Below are 20,868 nucleotides of genomic sequence, written 5' to 3'. Positions count from 1 at the left end.
ACCAATCTGCTGAGCCCACAGTCTCCCAAGAGGAAGATGACCGGGTGAATGAGGAAGTTCCTCCTGCCTCCCAAGCCACTGGCCTTCTCTGCCAAGGCAGAGTCTGGTCAGGCCTCCACTGGTCAGGCTCTAAAATGGTGTGAGAAATCAGCTGAGGTGCAAGGACAAACCAAAAGAAGAACAAAGATCAAGGCGTTGGCGTGAAGCAGACCTTGGTTCTAACTCACTATGAAACCCATGTAGCATCTACTCAAGGTCCTTTCTAAAGTGGGAAGGATACAGTGGCTGATACACAGCAAAGCTCAATAAATAATGGCTCATAAAAATATTAATGAGCGTATAAATTTAATAAAATAATACTAGAACAGAAGTCACAGGCAGGAGCGTGAGAGAGAAAGAGAGGGAAGAAGAAGAAGCAGAAGGAGGAGGAGGAGGAGGAGGAGGAGGAAGAGGGGGAGGAGGAGGAGGAGGAGGAGAAACAACAACACTGCTGGCTTTGAAGATGGAGGATGGGGCCAGAAGCCAAGGAATGCAGGCAGCTTCTAGTTGCTAAAAAAGCCAAGAAAACAGATTCTCCCCTAGAGCCTCCAGAAGGAACACAGTCCTGCCAACACCTTGATCTTAGGCCTTCTGACCTCCAGGACTACAGGATCATAAATTCGTGGTGTTTTAAGGCACTATGTTTGTGGAATCGGCTACCACAGCAATAGGGAACTAATAGAGTTTTTACCCCCATTTCTCTGATAAGGACTCTGAGGCACAGTGTGACTAAGTAACCTGTGCATAGTTGCACAATCAGCAATCCCGAGCTTGGGCTCAGAGGTGGTAGTATGCCTCCTGGGCCTAAAGAAGACGGGGCCTGGCTCCTTGTTAGTCTGGCAGGAGCTTGCATAACCAAAACCTTTCAGGAGCTCTTAGAAGATAGGCTGTAAGTAGCATAAGGGCTCCCTCTCCTCGGCAAAGAGAGGTTCTAGACAAAACGGCACCAAGGACTTAGCTCACGGTACATAACCTTCCCACCACTTCACAGTGAGTAATGCAAAGTCAGAACCGCCCCTCACTTTAGACCTTTCTGCAGTCATCTATGGGACTAAACAAGTCAAGGAAGCTCGACACCCAGCAAAGCAGTCCTCGGCTTGCGCAAACCCAAGTCCAAGGACTGGGTCAGCCATCCCTTTTGGCTTTAGATCACCCAAAGTTTCGGGGCCTGGAAGGCTTCCTGAACCTGCCCCAACCACTTGAGATAAATCCTAGAAAACATTCTGCTACCTAGTTGATTAACAGTTACCGATTATGCACACAGCACTTCATTTCTCATGAATTAAACTGTTACAAAAGAGCTATTAAGATCCGGCCCATGTTAAAGATAAGGTAACTGATTCCTGGAATCAGAAATTAAGAAACCTATCCTAGAAGACTCGCCTAGTAGAGAGCCAGAATGGAAACCCAAATCAGCCTCCTTCCAAAGCCCTTGCTTTTAACTTCTTCTCTAAAGATTCATTAGAAAACAGAAATGGTGGGGAGAGGAGGTATGCTTATACGTATTCCAGACATTTCAAAGCAAGCCAACCGCTGTTTCCCCTGCGTCTCTAAATCACCTGGGGACTTGGAAGATAGACATTTCTGGCCCTGCTTCTGATTTAGGGAAGCCTGCAAATATTTATTTTTGAGACACTCTCTCGGCTCTTCTGATACAGCCCATCCATAGGCATGTTCCACATGGATTCATCTAAAGGGGACCATGTCCAGCCCTCGAAGGGCAGCCCCTGAGTCTTTGCCAAGGCAAAGTTCACAGTGCCCGTCTGTGCCCACTGAAGGCAGCCGTTCATATCCGGAGCACCATCAGATACACAACTTGCAGATGGTGTTGGTGCTTCATTTGATGATTGTCTTATTGGACAATTTATTTCCCAATTAGGCAAGGAGTAAGTATGCCTTGTTGCTGTTTATTTACTTTAGTCAAGGCCTATATGTCTATCCTTTTTTCAGCCAAATAAAATAAGTATTTTGTCAGGAGACTTACTTGCTCAAGACTTATTACACAAGGCCATGTTCTCTAGTTTTAAACAACACTATCTCAGATTGGCTGGCCTGCTACCCTTTGACCTGAAACAAATCTCTTTCCTTCTTTGAACTTGGCTGCCTCACCTAGTAAAATGAGGACGTCGACCTAGAACACAGGTTTGCAGCCCCATGGGCTCTACCTTGGAATCCACAGGAGAGTGTGTTCAAAATGAAAGCTCTCCAAAACCTTCACCCAGGCAGGACCCTGAGATCCTTCCAGCACTAACATCCCATGACCTTCTGGAATAAGGCCGAGCAGATAAAAACAGAACCACTTCCCTATAGATGATGACTTCCTGAATTTCAGTTCCCTTATGGAGTTAGTGCCAAGCAGGGGTAGCTCAACACCCAATAGAGAAGTTTGCTTGACATTGAGAAACAGCCTGCACTTACTTCACAGATCACCAAGAGCTTCCCAAACAAGGGTGCGAAGCTGCCCTAGTTAGTAGAGGTTTGACCAGACAAGCAAATGATTGTCTAAACCAGGGAATTCTTTACTGGGTCCATAAACTCACTACAAATACATACAAAATTTCTGTGCACACAGGTGTCTTTTATTCTACTAGAGACGAGGCCCACTGCCTTCATCCAGCTATGTACCCCAATTCTGAAGACTGCCCTGATATCACTGTCACTCAGGCTGACTGTGCCAAGCTGACTCAGGCATCTAGTTGTGGGTTCGGTCCCCAGTTGGGGTGCTGCTAGTCGCTCTAAGGGATACAAAGATGACAAAGACTCAGCCTCAAAAAGTGGCTGAGGGAGCAAGGATGGGGAGAAAGAGGCACAAAACTAAGTCAACCCAAAGCAAAATAAGCAAAGCACCTGCAGAGGGGGGTTAGCAAGACTCGCCTAGTAGAGAGCCAGAATTGAAACACTTGGCAGTCCAGAGAAAGTGTGTGTCTCCTTCCGGCTTAAGCAATCCGGGAGAGCTGGCAGGGAAGCGGGACTTGGAAGGATGAGAGGAATTCTTTGTAAATACATATAAAAATGAAGACAGTAGGCAGGGTGGGCAGCATTCCAGGGGTTGTGTCCACCAGCTGAACTCCAGGGGACTTTAGAAAAAAAGGAAATAACTCAGTTGGATTTGCGTTCCAAAAGGAGTTCTTTGATACTTTTAACATAAAATCACAACTTTGATTATATCACGCATAATTGGGCTATGGAGCCTATTTAAACCTGTGCAGTTGATAAACGATGAAAGTTCCTTAGGTAATGGGTAAACACAACTGGCACCCCACAGTTCTCAAGCACTCCTCGTGAGCCTTGTGAAAGAGGTATTCTACCCCGTGCTACAGGGGAAGACACTGTACCCACCAGAGCTTAGGACTGCACTGGCTAATTCGGGGAGTCATATCCATGGTGAACGTCAAAGGCCTACTGCTTACAGAATGGGGGCAAGCAGTACAGACAACAAGACAGAAGATGAAGGAAAGGTTCCTGTAGATTGCTGACTGGCAAAATCACTTCATTATGCCTGGGCTCTACCATGTTTAATCCTGAAAAATTACACGAGAGGGGTGAAAACAGGGAGGCTGGAGAAAAGAGAGCAGTTGGCATGTGTAGAGGAGCCATGTGCTAAGCCCTGTGATCATAAAACCTCCAAGAATCTCCAGATGAGGCTCTACATGTGCCCAGAGGGGACCACTGTGGCAGGACTGAAGGATGGTCTCCATATGGCTGTAAACTCGGGACATGGCAGCACCACAGTACAGCCAAAAAGCCGAGGGAAAAACCCTTTTAAAAGGGTAATAGGAACCGTTTCACTTAGCCCCCATAAATGAATAATGTTTCAGTGTTCCTTGTAACGACTTATAAGTGGTATAAGTCATTTACTATGGTGTTATTGCTGTATTAAAAGCACTAATTTCTTAAAAGATAAAGCAGACTGAATTTTCATATTCCTGTTTCAAAATTCTTTCTTTTTTTTTTTTAACATATGGGAAGTCTTTAAAATGGACCTGGCTGAAGCCTCTCTCAAATTCTGAGCTGAGTTCAGGCGTCCAGTTAAATGGTAACTAGAACATAAGGTAGGGTGACAGTACCCTGGCCAGGTGGCCCAGTTGGCTGGAGCATCATCCCATGCACCAAAGAGGTTGTGGCCTTGATGCCAGGTAAAGGCACATACCCAGGATGTGGTTTCGATCCCCAGTTTGGAGGCCTGCAGGAGGCAACCGATCAATGCTTCTCTCACTCATTGATGTTTCTCTCTCTCTCTAAATATCAATAAAAAAAATTTTTAAAGAAAGAAGATAGGGTGGCAGCCTACCAAAGTGAAGGACGGAATAAATTGAAGCCACATCACATGAGCAGCCTAGAGAGGACTTGACAGCCACTTGACGATGGGAGTCAGAAATGATTCTGCAGTTTCCAGTCTAGGTCATCAGGAGGGCAATGGTGTTATTAATAGAGGAGGAAGTTGGAGAGGAAGCTGAATGAATGAGAAGACGACGCGCTCTGTGTGAAGCATCTAATGAACTCTGTTTGTCTATTTGGCTTAAAGGAGCCAAAGGAACACCACTGACCACACTGTTCCTGCATGAGTGCAGGACGATGAAGAGCCTCTGCCTTGGAGCGGGGGCAGTGCTCAGGGAAACCACAGATTTCCTTCAAACTCCCCTGCCCTCTGAGCTTAGCTCACAGCAGGTGTTATGTACACACCACTGATCCCCTACAGGAAGGCCTCTGCACAACAGAGGAAGAAGGTGGGGAGCTCGTGCTAAGGCCAGATTTAGGGTACTTTCCGTCTCTGTTCCCCATTTTGAAGGCCAAGGGTATCCACTGCTCTACACACTTGCCAAAACAAGAAGAATATAGACTGTAGCCCACAGAAACAGAGAGTGGGAAAGACTGAAGGGGAACTTTGAGATTATTTCAGCCAATCGGCTGTTTTTACAGAGGAAGAATCCAAAGCCCAAAGATGTGAAACCACACAAGCACTTAGGGGCTGACCCAGACCTGGCACTGGGGTCTCCTAGCTCTTCTTCCTACCACCTGGGAGCAATTAAGAATCATGCTCACTTTCCTCATACTCCAGGGCACAGCACCTTCCCCAACAACAGCCATGATACGCACAAGTAGGGTATGTGGCACAACTTGCTTAATTGACATATGGACAGAGAAGCCTGGAGGTAGTGATAAAGAAAAAGAAGAGGAGGCACATTCTCTAAGCTTGTTTTTACTGAGGATTCCTGCATCTTTTAACAATGACTCGCCTACTAATTACATTAGTCAACTCACCACTTTTAAGAGAAATCATACGAATACATATTTTCCTTTATATATGGAATCTGAAATCAGTATACAGGGTTTACTTAAAAAAAAAAAGAAAGAAAATAAGGAAGGAAACCAAGATCATATGATCTCTCTGAAATAAAATATATGTTTTGTGTGTTTTGAGCAGGAGGAAAAATAGAAACTCTCACAATAGCTCATTACTCATTTCTGTAACATGCTTATTAAAAGGAAGCTTAATAGTAAGTATCCATACGACATAAAAATCTCAAGAGGTAGAAATTAAATTTCTGGCCAAATTCCAAGCTTCCCTATCTTGACACAGAAAACACCCATACCTTCGTCAGAATGGTTCTTCCTCCCATGAGGGATTCGGTGGAGGCAAAGAATATACCCATCTTCGGTCTCGACTAGGTGTTCCTCACTAGGAAATCCCCAGTAAGAGATAATTTCACTCTACAGAGAAAAAATAATAATTATAATGGAAATTCTACAGACAGAATCTGATAAGATCTCCCATATTTACCGGCAAAGGAGAAGACACCATGTCAATGACATTTTCCAGGCTTCACTTAAGAAATCGACTGTGGCCCTGGCTGGTTTGTCTCAGTGGTTAGAGCATCCAACTGCAGACTGAAAGGTCCCGGGTTCGATTCTGGGCAAGGGCACATGCCTGAGTTGTGGGCTCGATCCCCAGTAGGGGCCATGCAGGAGGCAGCTGATCAATGATTCTCTCTCATTGTTGATGTTTCTATCTCTCTCTCCTTCTCTTTTCCTCTCTGAAATCAATAATATTTAAAAACAGTTACGAAATCAACTGTGATTGAAATTTTAGCCTGCTGAATCTAGTAGCACACCCACCACAAGAGTAAATCCTCCACTTGTTTCATCTGTGTGTTCTACACACAGGTGTGTGATTACATTTGGCATCATCATTCTGGCATGTTCTGCACCAACAGTGACTAATTTTATCATAGCTGTGGGCCTCTTTGTTTTCATCCTTGCTCCCAGGCACAAATAAACACTCTTCTTTCTTTTTCTTTTCTAAATGTAACAGCTAATCAGGGCACATGCCTGGGTTGTGGGCTTGATCCCTAGAGTAGGATGTGCAGGAGACAGCTGATCAACGATTCTCTTTTCATAGCTGTTCCTACCTTGCTCTCCCTCTCCCTTCCTCTCTGAAATCAATAAAAATATATTTTTAAAAAGAAATAAATAAATGCATCCACTAATTATGTGATCTACCACTATTCTCATTTTAAGAGGTCCTCTCCTGTTTTGTTTTGCTTAGGAATCTCTGTTTTCACAATCCTTTGTGCATAAATAAGGTATTTCCAGACTTTATTGTTTACTTAAGATTAAAAACTTCGACATGTTTTAATTGCTCAAGGGGTTATTTTTGCTTGTATGTTCTAACTAACAAAATGTTTTTGAGACATTTTGAATTTTGTATTGAACTGTGCTTCCCGGACATTGCTGATCACAATCCTTGTTCGGTGTATTGTAAAAGCAGCACTCAGTAACATTCTTGCAAAGTTTTGACTTGTTTTAACTGTTCTTCAAACAAATTTAGTGAGACTTAGACATAATTTATCTCAGTAAGAAGTATATAGTTTTAACAATAGGATGCAATCTGCAAAATACACCTCACCTGGTGGGAAGGTGTGGTGAACTGAATCTAAGATTTCAGAGAACATGAAAGCACTATGAGATAGAAAGAGATTCGAGCTTGTGGCTGCACGTAGCCCATGTAACTGAATTTAAGAAAATACTTTGCCAAAACCGGTTTGGCTCGGTGGATAGAGCATTGGCCTGCAGACTGAAGGGTCCCAGGTTCGATTCCGGTCAAGGGCATGTGCCTGGGTTGCGGGCACATCTCCAGTGGGGGATGTGCAGGAGGCAGCTGATCAATGTTTCTCTCTCATCGATGTTTCTGGCTCTCTATCTCTCTCCCTTCTTCTCTGTAGAAAATCAATAAAATATATTTATTAAAAAAAAAAAAAGAAAATACTTAACATCTGCCACATGCATCTTAAAAGCAGGTGACTTTGAGAAACTTACCACGTTCATATTTGTTTCAGGATCCACGACTGCCCGCTTCCCTCTAGATGTCTCGGAAGGCAGGGTCCCAAGGGCCACACAGAACACCAAACCCAAGAGCCACATTTTCATTCTGCACGAAACAGTCTCTTGTTATTTGTCCAAGTTTCATTGCACATAATTATGCTGATAGATTAATGTCCCCATAAAAAGTTCAGAACCAGGTTTAGGGCAAGTAAAAGTTGGGTAAAGGGTAAATAAGAAACAAGTCATATCTGGAAGCCAAAAAAAGGAATTCTGTTTTACTAGGAAACCTCCCCAGTAGCTACCCCCAGTTAATATGTGACCTAGCACACCCACTCACCTCTTCACCATGAAGTTAAATAAATTGTTCCTGGAGAAATGGAGGAATTGGAAGAAAGTAGGCCGAGAAAAAGGAGGATCCTCAAAAGTCCCGAGCCTGTTAACCTCCCACGTTTTCCTCCCTGATTGTGATTTAAACATTTTTTAGTTTGGCCCATATTAGCTCTTGCCCCACCCCCCACCTCCACCTCCACCCCCATTTACTCATTTCCATTCTTGCTCAAAATTATATGTCAGCATTCAAAATTCGCCACCCCAGGGGGAAAAGCAAAATAAAAGAAAAGATCCTGCAAGAGAAGTGGAGGCAAAGAAACCACCCCTCTCTCCTTCTGAGACCCTCCAACCATCAACAAAGACCATCTCCCTTCTGGCAGCCGTGGGCACAAAATCACAGCATGGCAAAGACTTGGGGATGGATGTTAAAGGCAAAGTGAGGTGACTCTCCCAAGGACACCCCAATGGTTAGAGGCAAGGCCCAGGCCTCCTAGCTTTTTTAAAATAAATATACTTACTTATAAGGATCGATGTGTCGCCCTAGCCAGTTTGGTTTGGCTCAGTGTATAGAGCCTCAGTCTGCAGACCAAATGGCCCCAGGTTTGATTCCAGTCAAGGGCATGTACCTTGGTTGCAGGCTCCTCCCAGCCTGGGCCCTGGTCGGGGCATGTGCAGGAGGCAACCAATCGATGTTTTTCTCTAACATCGATATTTCTCTCTGTCTTTCCCTCTCTCTTCCACTCTCTCTGAAAATCAATGGGAAAATATCCTCAGGTGAGGGTTAAAAAATAATAACAAAGATCTATGTGTGTATGCCCATACAAAGACTTGTACAAAAATGTTTATAACAGATTGTGCATAACAGCCCAAAACTGGAAAAACTCAAATGCTCAAATGAGTGAATGAATAATCATATTATGGTATACACATGCTAGTCAGCAATACAAAAGAATGAACACAATAACATGGATGAATTTCAAAATAATTACAGTGAGTGAAAGAAGACAGGCCCCACCCCAAAAAAAAACTACATATGATTCCATTTATATAAAACTAATCATATTGATTGAAAGTCTGAGGAAAAGTGGGGTGGAAAGAACGGGTTACAAAGGGATATGAAAAGGAAGCTTGGGGGGGGGCAGTGATGGATAGGTTTATATATTGAATTTACTGATTTTTCACAGGAATGTACATAGTCAAGCTTATAAAATTGTATAATTTAAAGTATGTCTTTTTATTTCATGTCAATAATACAATACAGCTGCTTTTAAAAGACTATGCTTAAATTGAGTAGAGGCATATCTCGGTGATAGTGTGCATCTGGTTCCAGACCACAGCAATTCAGTGAGTGTGGCAATGGAGCTTTCTTTATTCTGTCTGGAACCAAACACAAAATATCTCCAAGATAGGCCTGTATTCCATGAATCTTAAGAAACTGGTTCCTAGGAGATTACAAAAGTGGACTGACACCTTCTGTGGATGCAATTCCTACTGGTGCTGCACTTATTTCTACAAGCAGTGGTGAGCCCCGACCTTGTAGGCAGCGGGGATGTCATGTTGGGGACTACATGGGAAAAGCAAGCCTACTTGCGTTTACTCAAAAGTTTGTATTTGTTCATGGTGGTTAGAAGGGCTGTACCATCCTTGGCTACCTTTTATCATAAATACAACCTCCCAAAACTCCATTATTACTAGGGAGTAAGGGGTAGGTTGAAAAGAAAAAAATGAAAGGTTATAACCGCAATTGAAAGCAACGAGGCATCCAGCAGGAGCTGCTGCTCTCCGTTCAGCACCTACAGACCTGGGACCAGCTGTCCACAGGCGTCTCCAGGAGGTAACCGCTGAAGCCACTCAAGGAAATAGCGCCCAGCTAACTTTCCTTCCAACACAACACTAGGCACGTTTCTCAATCACTTTCTCAAGTGATTCTTGCCGGGATGAAGGCTGACGAGTGTAAACGGAGAGTAAAAGCCCTTTTCAGGGAGCATTCCAGAGCTGAACACCGAGTGCTTTTCTAGGCTCCCTTAGCAACTTTCCCTCAGTCCTTCCCATATTGCAACAATCCAATGAAATGCTTGTCTGCCTTCATTTCACTCCAGCCCAAAGGCAGAGTGGGTGTCTGATTCAACCAGGACCCAACCAAGTGCCACTCACGTAACAGATGCACAATGCAAATTTTGCAATATGGGATCGGGACAGTCCAACAGTTCAGTGGCTGAAGAAAAGCTCCAAAACAGCTTGCCATGTAGCTTTATAATAATAATAACAACAACAATATCTTGCTATAGGGTCTTGGGACTTATGATGTTAATTACTCTTCTACCAACTTTATGCAGTACCCTTACACCCTTTTTTCGGGAAACTGAGGTTCACCCAAGTTAAGTACTGAGAGCAGAGTGACAACTGGCTAAGTAGTGTCGCCTTAATTTTCACCAGGATCAATGCCAAAGTCCACCTCGACCAAGCTCTGAGCTAGGTCGGGCAGGCTGCCTGAAGGAGCTAACGGGGCGTAGAGGAGGAGGAAGAAGGGGAGCTGGGAATCAATAATCAATAATCATCGCAGTCGGAAGGCTCTAGGAGTCGGAGGGCACCGGGGAGGGCAGACAACTTCAGAGGGCTACCTACTCCTGGCCACTGGAAGGTGCCTCAGGCCACCTGCTGGTGCTCGGGCAGGGCTCCCAGGCCGAGCGCAGAGGGTGCTGCCGCCGGCCTGCAGAGGCTCAGGGATGGCGGGACTGAGACCCCGGGAGCCTGGCGAGAGCCGCCCCGCGGACCGGCCCAGGCTGACCCGAACTGCCGCACCCGCACCTGGCGGAGCAGCGGGGACTCACCTGGGGACGTCCTCCCGGGTCGCTGTGCAAAGCGCAGAACCAGCTCGCAGAGGCCGGGACTCGGGAAGGGACTCGGGAAGGGGCTCGGGGAGGGGCTCGGCGGGGGCGGAGACAGGCCGGCCCGAGGGTGGGCGTGCACGACCAGCTAAGGCTGCTAGCGCAGCGAATCTGAGCAGCGGTCAGTGCGGCGGAGACTCCACCCCGGCTGAAGGCCCCGCCCCGGCTGGAGGCCCCGCCCCGGCTGAAGGCGGAGACTCCGCCCCGGCTGAAGGCCCCGCCCCCGCCGCCGTTCCCGCGGAGCATGCGCTGTGGGCGGGCCCTAGATGTGCGGCGGCCGGGCTCCGCCTCCCAGGCCGCGGCAGCCGCTGCGCTACCTGCAGGCAGCAATCCTCTGGTCTCCCGGCTCCGCACCGAGAGCTCCAGTGGGGCCAGCACCCTCTGCTTCAAATTAAGCATTTAGCATTGTGCCTGATGCAAAGCAATCTTGCTGTCCATTTTATTTTTATTACTAAGTATGCCAAGCATTATTGAGAAACTGGGAGTATAGCAGCCAACCAAACAAGGTCTGGCCCTCCTGCTATCATTCGAATGAGAAGAGACACACCATGAACAACTAACCATATAATATAAAGTAGTAGAACGTGCCATGAGAACAACAACAAAAGAGTAAAGGGATAATGAAGAGCATGCTATGTTACATATAAGGTAACCAGAAAAGGACCCTCTGATGGAGTGGCATCTAAACACAAGCAGGAAGGTGGTTGAGAACCATGTTGATGCTGGAGGAATCACATTCTCACATTCTGGGGTGTGAGAATAGCATATGCAATTAGGATATTAGGCCCTGAGGCAGTAATATCCCTGGTTGGTTCTAGCAAAAGCAATGAGGTCAGTGTCACTGGAACAGAACGCGTGTGGTGAGTGGTAGAAAATGAAGTCCTAGTGATAGTTAGCACCTTAAGGGTCAATGGTAAAGACTGCTTTTTCTTCTGAACAAGGTGAAAAGCTGGTGGAAGGTTTTCCATAGAAAGGCAACATAATCTGGTTTAGAGTTTAGAAAGACCACTCTAACTGCTAGGGTAACTATGGAAGACACTGCAATAAACCAAGTGAGAGTTAATGATGGCTTGATCTAGGGTGGTGAGAATAGTAGAGGTGAAGAAAAGTACTCCACTCTAGGTATGTTCTTAAAGCTGAGCCAACACCACTTGCTGGTGGTTGGATACAGGTATGAGAGGGAAAGTGGTGTCAAGGATGGTGCTAATGGGTTTAGTAAAATGGGGTTGCTGTTTTACTAAATACTCTCACCTGCTAAGGCCCCATCAGGAAACAGAACTGTTCTAGGTATTCCAAACAGAGGAAATACTGGGGTCCAGCCCCAGTGGGTCCAGGGGTTCCCAAAGGTGTGGACGGTGTCGGCGATGAAGGAATAACACGGAGTCAGCATTCAGGTGATCATCATGGTTGAGTTCTCTCTTTATTGTGCTATTACACCTATATTTATACTATTTGATCCCATAAGCATGCCTCTACAATTACATCATGGTATGTTTTGGGTAATGTTATACAGTTCCTTGTTTCTTATCTAACCTTAGCCAAAAATCCTGTCTCTATCTAGTTCTGTTGATATTAATCTTGTCCAGGTTAATCTCTGTGTTCCATTACAAGGGCTATTCCAAGGTGACTATTCTATTGCTCTGCTGATAAGCTACAAGGAAGTGACTGAAGGAGTTTATCCTACCCAGTAAAGGTTATGTCCTCCCAGCCTCGCTGCTTGCCTTCCCTGAGACTGCCCTGTGTCAGTGGGTCTCCAGGGGTATAGGCTTTGGTGCTTTCCCTGGTGGGCAGACCCCTGGGGATGTGGGCCCAACAAATCCCAAATTTATTGCCAACAGTCTTAGTCCAAGTTCTTCATAAGTAGTACATGGTATTTCTGTAACACTAGGGGGATTTACTGATTTATTCTCTTCCTAGTCCTGTTAACCCCTAGCCTGGGGAAACAACCTTTCTTGGGGAGGTCGTCCTGGTTAAAACACATAGCGCTTAAGAGGGGGTACAAACATATGTCATATATGCCAGGTTCCTTGAAACATAAGCTGTGCAGATGTTTCTTCCCTGCAGCGCCTGTGTCAAGCAGCAAGGATGGACCGGCTCCCGGCAAGGAAATGGTTACACAGTAATGCAACAGGGTTTAGGGAGACCCCATGGAGATTAGCAATAGCAGGAAGGGCTCAGGCATTGGGGGAAGATAAGGTCAACAGAGACTACAGGTTGCAGCGTTGAGCAGCAGCATCTGCCAGAGACACTGCCCAAGGATGAACGACGGGATCTAAAAATGCCATGGTTTTTCCTTCCTCCTGTCCTCCAAGCTCCCACCAGTCCCTGCTGTGGATCAAATGTAGCCTGTAGCTGGCTGACACGGGAGCCTAAAAAATGCAGCCTGCAGGGTCAGACCCCTCCATAAGACAAGTAGAGCAGAGGAAGGAAGGGGGGGGGGGGGGTGAATCTGGGGACAAAATGGCAAAAGTCAGCACTAGGATTTATAGGTCTAATGTTCAAAGTCAAATTCCAGGCCAGAGATACAATTTGGGAATAATCAGCTTAGAGACGGTATTTAAAGAGACTGGATATCTCCGATGGGGAAGGCATATAGAGATTCAGAAGATTGAAAAGCTAAGGAGACAGTGAAGTTGGCGGACAATTGAGTGTTGTACTTGACACCCAGTGGAGAGAAAAAAATTGAGAAAGAATATGAGTAGCCTGAGCCAGTACCAATGAAACCTGAGTGAGGTGAGCATTGAGAAATAAGCATCAGATTAGCCGCATTTCTGAGCACCAGGCATTGGGCTAAGTCCTTTACACAGTGTCTCATTCAATCCTCAAAACTACATCCACGTCCTCATTTCACAGGTAAGGCTTTGAAAGGTTAACTTTATTGCCCCCAAATCCAATGTAGAAAGGTACAAAGATAGAAAGTGATGTGGCCCAAAATGAAAGCCAGGCTAATTAAATCCAGGTTGCCATCTATGCAGGTATGAATAAAGGAAAGTGCAACCAAGGAGTTCCTTCACCCAGGTAGGGGGGGATTGCCCCATTTCCTGCTTTGGGCCATTGTAATCCATAATGACTGGTAGATGACCCATACTTTTATTATAAAAATAAAGCTTTACAGAAGACAGGGGGAATGAGGTGGTTTATAGGGGTGTGTATGTAAGCCATCTGTATGTCTTCTTTAGAAACTGTCTATTCAGATTTTATGCCCATTTTTTAAGTGTGTGGGTGTGTGTGTGTTTGCTATCGAGTTGTATGGGTTTCTTATATCTTTTGGGTACTAACCCCTTATCAGATATATGGTTTGCAAGTATTTTGCCCCATTCCACAGGTTGCCTTTTCATTATGTTGATTGTTGTTGTTTTTTGATGTGCAGAAGATTTTTAGTTTGATGTAGTATCACTCGTTGATTTTTACTTGTATTGCTTGTGCTTTTGGTGCCATATCCAAAAATTCATTGCCAAGATGGATCATATCCAAAAGGTCATTGCCAAGACGGCTGTCAAGGAGCTTTTTTCTGCAAGGGAACCATAGAGTAGCGAAGGGAGCTAACAGGCTGTCCCACCAGGGGGCGAGCTTGGCTTACTCACCTGCCCCTCCTGAGCTGGTCCGTGCTGGCCAGTCTACCTTCCTCCTCCACAGAAGCTGCCTTCTACATCCTCCACAAAAGTCAGTGTTTAAAAAAAAAACACGCCATTTTTCTTTTAAGTTTCTTATTTGAAAAAGAACACACAGAAACTTTAGAAAATACCGAAAACATCAAAGAAAATAACAAAAATTGCCCACAGTTTCAGAACACTGGGATTCCTTTAGCAATTAAGTGTGGAAGGAATTGAATTTTCTTTTTTAATCAAACTAAACATCTGGCATCCAAATTCTTCTTTGGCAGATAAGTTTTTTCATATTTATTGTCATTGCATTTTTTCTCTCTTTTTGAGAAATACAAACTGACACATGTTCAGGATTCAGTGTAAGAACATCTTGTGCCTTGGCATAGGAAGGAGAGAGATGGAGTGTGGGGGCTGACAAAAGCGATTCAGAGCTGCTCTTGTCTCATCTTTGCAGCACAGCAGGAAGCACGCTGTCCGTGGCTTTAAGGAGCACGTGATTTCGAGTCAATGGGCAGACATGCACCATGTAAGTAAGTATTGGGGCTCTTCCCTACTACCCCCTCAGGCTTCTCCCATTCTGGGGAAGCAGCATTCTAAGCCAACAGTTAAATCTCCTCCCACACTGCTTGGATGAGCCCCAAGGAAGGTGAGCATTCATGATTCCTGCATCCAGGTAACTGGACCCACATAGATTCTTTTCATGTATGACACCCAATGATTTTTGCAAAAAGTATTTTGCATGGGCCATTGTTCTGTTTTCTGAAGCAGAAAGTGAGTGTGAGGAGTGGGAGATGGGAGAAGGAGGGGCACGCTGAGCTTTTCCATAGCATGCCTTCGACCATGAGAAGATACTAAAGAAAGGAGGATGGGTTCTAGGGCTCCTATAGGCACGGGCCTTTCCATGTCTGATGGGAGGGAGGTGACTTCCCTGGGGACAGACTATGTTAGAGTTCCCTTCCCCTCAGAGCATACATAGATGCAGAATGACTTGGTTCGCTGGTGCTGCTGTTATTTTTAGAAGAGGCTTCTGGTGCTATGACTTCTTCTGCCATCCTCCCGGAAATCAAGAATGCATTTTATTCTTCACCACCTTCTCAAAGGGCTTTCAATCTGCGGGTGGCCCAGCCCTGGGGCTCACATAGCAGAGACTCAGTTAGGCAACAACAGCACTGAGTGGTAAACTGTGGGAGCTTTGTACTGTGTCCACGTGGCTAGACGGAACTGTGTCTCCCAGAATTTTCTCCTTTGTCTGATTCCAGGCAGAGTGAGTAAGTCAGGGGACATTTTTGCTTGTGGTTTGGAGAGTGGAAAAAAGAAGCACTCATTTTGCTTTTTGTGCTTGGAATGGCAGGATGGGTGTTTTTGCAGCTCATGGCTTACTGTTGCTTATCTCCTGGCTCCATCCCTGGGTGTGCCTGGCCTACCACTGCTGCCCCTCCCCTGGACCCTCCTTCATTGTCTCTGAATCCTGGGTTTCGGTGTGTTTAGCTCCGTGGTGAAGGGCACCAGCTTCTCCTGCGGAGCCCACATCATCCGAGTTGGAGGCAGTGAGAGCTGACTTGCATTCCAGTCCACTGTTGTGAGGATGCGCACAGCACGTGCTGTGGTCCTGTTGTCTTTGTTCTCCCACGTCACCTCCATCTCCCCTTCTCCACTGCCTGCTTGTGGACTTTAAGCTCAAGATCAGACAGGGAGACAGCAGTCTCACAGACACTGCTTGGCCAGCTCCCCAATTACATAAAATCCAAGGCCTGTAAGAAATACGTATATATTTCTCCATTGGCTCTTCTTCTCCCACTCAACTCTAACACACAAATAAAGAGACTTCCTGCAACTAGGAATTAGGAAATTAGTGATCTAGTTTTATTTCTGCTGATTCTGGTTCTGTCACTTTGTGGGAATTATTTTATCCTTTTAGGCCTCAGTTTCTTTAAAACACAGGAGTTTGACCAAGTGATCCCGTTCCAGCTCTGGGGCTATCAAATGACTTGATGGTTCTTTGCCAAGTATACCAGGCCTTTCATAAATAGCTCTCTAATTACAATATGTGGAGATTATGTTATGACTTTATTTATTTCTACCTTATCTCCAACCCTTAACTACACAGTTTGTGTGAGCAATGCCAGCTCAGGTCAGAGTGTGACCTTTCTGTAGAGAATGTTAACCTGCAGGGGGCAGAGTTTACAAACATGGGTGCTGGACCCAGACAAGGCAGGGTAAGGGGAGAGAGGCACCTAGGGCATATCATTTAAGGAGACACTCACTCTCACCGCCATGCAAGTGCAGGGTCAGCGTTTATAACACCCTGAGAGCAAGTGTCTCTTTAAATTTTACACCCTAGGTGCCTCTCTCACCTCACTCTAGTGCTATGTCTGGTTCTAGAGCCAGACTAATGGGTTGGAAGCACAGACGCAGCACTTGCTAATGTACAATCTTATGAAAGTAATTTAATCCCTTTGAGTCTGTTTCCTGGTCTCTAAAATGAATCACAAAGTGTATCATAAAACTGTTTCAGAGATTAAAACACCATAGTGTATATAAAACAGCTAAAACGATTCCTGGCACATAGTTATGGATCAATTAATATTAGCTCTCTTTATTTTCATTTTTTATTATATTCAAACATTAGAGGCATAGAAGAGTGTCTGACATGTAGTTGAAATTTAATAATCATTGAGTGAATAAATAAATGAAGAGAGATAATGGATGGATAGACAGATGAACAAAATATTTACTCTGAGTTCAGCATCCTAAATTTCCCCTCAGCTATTAAAAAAAATACAAATAAAACAAAAGGAACAATCACTGATAAATTATTAATGATTGTTTTTAAGTGAAGAAAACTATTTAAAACAACCTCTGCTGATCATGATTGGGTTTAGGGATATGACTGGGTTAGTGGCAGTAAGATGTCTTCATTCATTCATTCATTCATTCATTCCCCAAGTAAAGAAAGCACAACTTGCAGTTTGAATGCCTCCAGTGTCTTTTACTCTATGGTTTTTTTATACAAATAACAACCCCCTTCCCACTCTCTTTATAGAAATACTAGAGGCCTGGTGCACGAATTTGTGCACAGGTGGGGTCCCTTGGCCTAGCTGGTGATTGAGGCCGATGAGGGGCCGGCCGGCCGAGGGGAGGGACCACGGGAGGTTGGCCAGCCGCGGGAGGTTGGCTGTGGGAGCGCACTAACCACCAGGGGGCAGCTCCTGCATTGAGTGTCTGCCCACTGGTGGTCAGTGTGCATCATAGCAACCAGTCAACTGGTCATTCAGTTGTTCAGTTGCTTAGGCATACATATATATGTATGTATTTTTGGTTTTGGTTTTTAAGTGCCTCAGTCTCACTTAGCTGTATTACAAACGTAACTTGAAAATACAAAGTGCTATAAAAATGTGAGGGACAGAGATGACATGCTGCTGTTTGGGGAACCTGTTATACAGCCCTGCCTCTTTCTTCCCTCTCCCTCTCTTTGATCAGAATAAGTGCTATGAATCAGGCTCAAGGTCAAAGTCTTGGTGAGGCCCCCATCAGAGTGACAATAGGAGAAAGAACCATTCGTACTCAAATGATTTCCTGAGTTTCTTTGAGGAAGGATAAGGAGGATGGTTTCCTTTCCTCTGTTCTATTGGCTTCATGTCTCTGCTGAAGAAAAAGGAAGGGGTGACAAGGCTAGTGATCTGCTTCCACGAGACTTTTGACAAACAAGAGAGGCCATAGCTGGACTGACTCCAAAGCTAAAGTCCAAAACAAGATTAGCTGGGATTTGAGTCACTGTGCCCTCAAATCTACAATCCAGACTTGTGGGGTAAGCCTCTCTCTGCTGCAGTGTCAGGCAGGTGTGGAGAAAGTACACAATGACCAAGCAATAATATTTGTAATGAACTCTTACGAAGAGCTTATGATTTGTCAGGCACCATCCCTGGGGCTTTTCTTGGTTTATCTTACGTAATCCTTCCCACAAATAAATGTGGTAGGAAGCAGAGGCAGAGAGGTCAAGTCACTTTTCCAAAGCCACACAGCTAGAAAGTTGTCCTATTTTACTTCAGAACTGGAGAACTTGACAATTTAAACTGTTAGTTTAGGATATTAGCCCCCAAAAAAAGTAAAAGAGAGGCTCCAAAGAGTGCCTTATGCTTTGGAAAAGCAAGGACTCTCATAACATATCACTGAATTGTAAAAAATATGAAGTCTTAAGTTTAGATAAAAAATGTAATAATAGAAGCACACAGAATATATATTACTGATACCTACACTCCTCATACAAATTATATAGAATTTATAATAGGATATTATATGATAGAATATATTATTTTATATATGACATAGAAAAAAGTATATAACATATAAATACTGTGTAATATTATTGATATATATCTTATTATATTTATGTTATACTTAAATATTCTCATATATTTTACATATTAATATTTATACTTTATAATGTAATATGACTTTAATTGTATGTTTTATAGAATACAATTTAAAATAATATATAAATTATTTAAATATATAATAAGTATGTTATAATAAATAAAATATATTATAACGAAATATTATATGTACACATGTATAATGAGAACACGAAATGGGAGAGATTTTTGTCTACAACTGCTTCATTGAAGCTCACATAAAATACTTGAGAGAATATCTTCTGTGAACAATGAGTTGTTATCACAAAGAACCCCCTTTTGGCTACATTAATAGAAGTGGAGTCGTTCAAAAAAAGGGAGAGGATAAGTGTTCTAAGCTTACTAGTCATGAGATTCTGTTTGATGTGATGTGTCCATTTGAGACTCCAGGGCTTTCAGGATGAACCCAAAACTGACCCTCCCACTACCTGCCCTACCTTTGATGATAGACCCCACCTTCTTCCCTTCCTCTTAGCTTAACGAGTTTAATCTCCAATGAGTTGAGTCAAAGGGGACTATTCTGTAGGAGAGGATGGATGAAGAAGGTAGGGAGCGAGTTTGGAGAAGCATCCAGAATGACCTTTCTATCTGAGTGGCAAGTGGTGGAAAACAGGGCAAGATGGGAGTGGAGAAAGCTCCCACCTTCAGGAAGGATTTCAGATTTCCAGATGCACGGGTGTGAGCCACCTGCCATGACCCTAGCTTGGAGCCCAGGGCTTCTACACAGAGCACAAGAAATGATAGAGAACCAATGGAGAAATGCCTCCACTTCCTGAGAAGGGGCTTTGAGCTGAATCTTGACAAACAATACATTTTCTTGGCCTTGAAACTTCAGAAGAAGCATGAAGAAACAGGAGTAGAAATGCCATTCATAGAGGCCTTTTAGCAAATCCCACCACTACAAGAATACTTTACAATGCAGGCAAATTTTAACGTAGGACAGGAAGTCTGAAAAGGCGCTGAATTATTTATAAAGGTTTATGAATTCTCACCCAAAATTGCCTACCTGCTTCACCAGATCTAAGACTACTCTGGGAGAAAATTCAAACAAATTCAAATGCAAAAGCATATGAATCAAATGGAAAAGGATAAATTATACAGACCCTAAGGAGATATGCTACAAATTCTTTTTCTAATAAGATGTCTTCATTTTTATTTTTTCTTCCAGTTTTATTGGCATATAATTAACAAACAACATTGTTTAAGTTTAAGGTGCACTTCCTGACTCACACAGGCTCTCCATAATGGAAGATTTTAGAAATCCTAACCAGCCAGTGGCCAGAAGCTGAAGTAGGAAGAGATGGGAAGATAGGGTGCTGGTGCGGGAGGCTTTGGGGGTAGGGGAGGGGTGAGTTTATTTCATTCTGTTGTGGGCAAATTTTAATCAGTTAAGGATGCAAACCAGGCAGAAATGTTCTTACAGGCTTTTATTTTTCTGTTTATTTGAAAGGAAAAGTCAGGAGTTTGGGGTTATCTATCTAAATAAAACCCTAATATGCAAATCGACCAAACAGCGAAATGACCAGTCACTATGATGCGTACTGACCACCAGGGGGCAGACACTCAACGCAGAAGCTGCCCCGAGTCCGCAGGCCCTGACCAGTGGTGCCAGCGGCAGGGGGCAGGGCCAGCAAGCAGAAGGCACCAGGCCAAGTGGGTGTGAGCGGGAGCCCCCTCAATTGCCCCACCAGTCACCCCACAGATCGGCTGTAGGGACCCTACCTGTGTACGAATTTCATGCACTGGACCTCTAGTTTAACTGTAATTTTTAAAGGAAAGGTATTTCTTTATCAGAGCTCAGCAGTGGCTGTCCTAGTAAAGGGTGGATTTAACTCACTTTCTCAAAGAACAACTGTCAGGCACTAACCCTAACGCACATCTCCAAGAACCAAGTCCAGTTTCTCCAAATATTTAGAGAAGCGGGACTTGGTTGGTCCCAGTGCCCATCCTCCCTTTCCTGTTTTGTTTTTAAGCCTCGATGATCTTTAAATAACAAAAGAACACTCATACAACAACAAAACTAAAATTATGAAAAACACTCCTAAGGATAAAAATACTATAAGCACACTTATACCCCCCGGAAAAGTACCAGCTAATATAAGGGGGGGAATTCGTATCATCTATTTTATATAACCAACCAGAAATAAAACATTTCAACACTTATAAAACAGACTTGGGGGGATTTTTTTTAACTTTAGAGTGCATATTATTTACAGTTTCATCTTGTCTTTTTACTTAACATATATTTTGTGAAAATCTTCCCATGTTAAT

General features: G+C 44.1%; 1 protein-coding gene across 3 annotated transcripts in view; it reads right to left on the bottom strand.

Annotated features, from left to right (window-relative positions):
* The window catches only part of LIPA (lipase A, lysosomal acid type), a 30,361-nt gene extending 19,705 nt beyond the window's left edge, over positions 1-10,656 (bottom strand). Inside the window, exons 1-3 of one of the 3 annotated variants that reach the window (XM_070432741.1) lie at positions 10,524-10,656; positions 7,357-7,468; positions 5,634-5,751 (exon numbers count right to left, since the gene is read on the bottom strand). In XM_070432741.1, the coding sequence (XP_070288842.1) occupies positions 5,634-5,751; positions 7,357-7,467 (229 nt within the window). In that variant the 5' untranslated portion in view covers position 7,468; positions 10,524-10,656. Of the gene's footprint in view, positions 1-5,633; positions 5,752-7,356; positions 7,469-7,699; positions 7,840-8,210; positions 8,521-10,523 lie in introns of those variants that run through there. The other 2 variants (XM_070432742.1, XM_070432740.1) reach the window with 2 other exon arrangements.
* Positions 10,657-20,868: the final 10,212 nt, after the last annotated feature.

The sequence above is a fragment of the Myotis yumanensis genome, unplaced genomic scaffold (genome assembly GCF_028538775.1).
Source record: "Myotis yumanensis isolate MYYU_CA2020_CCGP unplaced genomic scaffold, mMyoYum1.0.hap1 SCAF_13, whole genome shotgun sequence".
In the NCBI taxonomy this organism is placed as follows: domain Eukaryota; kingdom Metazoa; phylum Chordata; class Mammalia; order Chiroptera; family Vespertilionidae; genus Myotis; species Myotis yumanensis.
The sequence above is the reverse complement of the archived record's forward strand: the minus strand, read 5'-3'. Positions and strand labels throughout refer to the sequence as shown.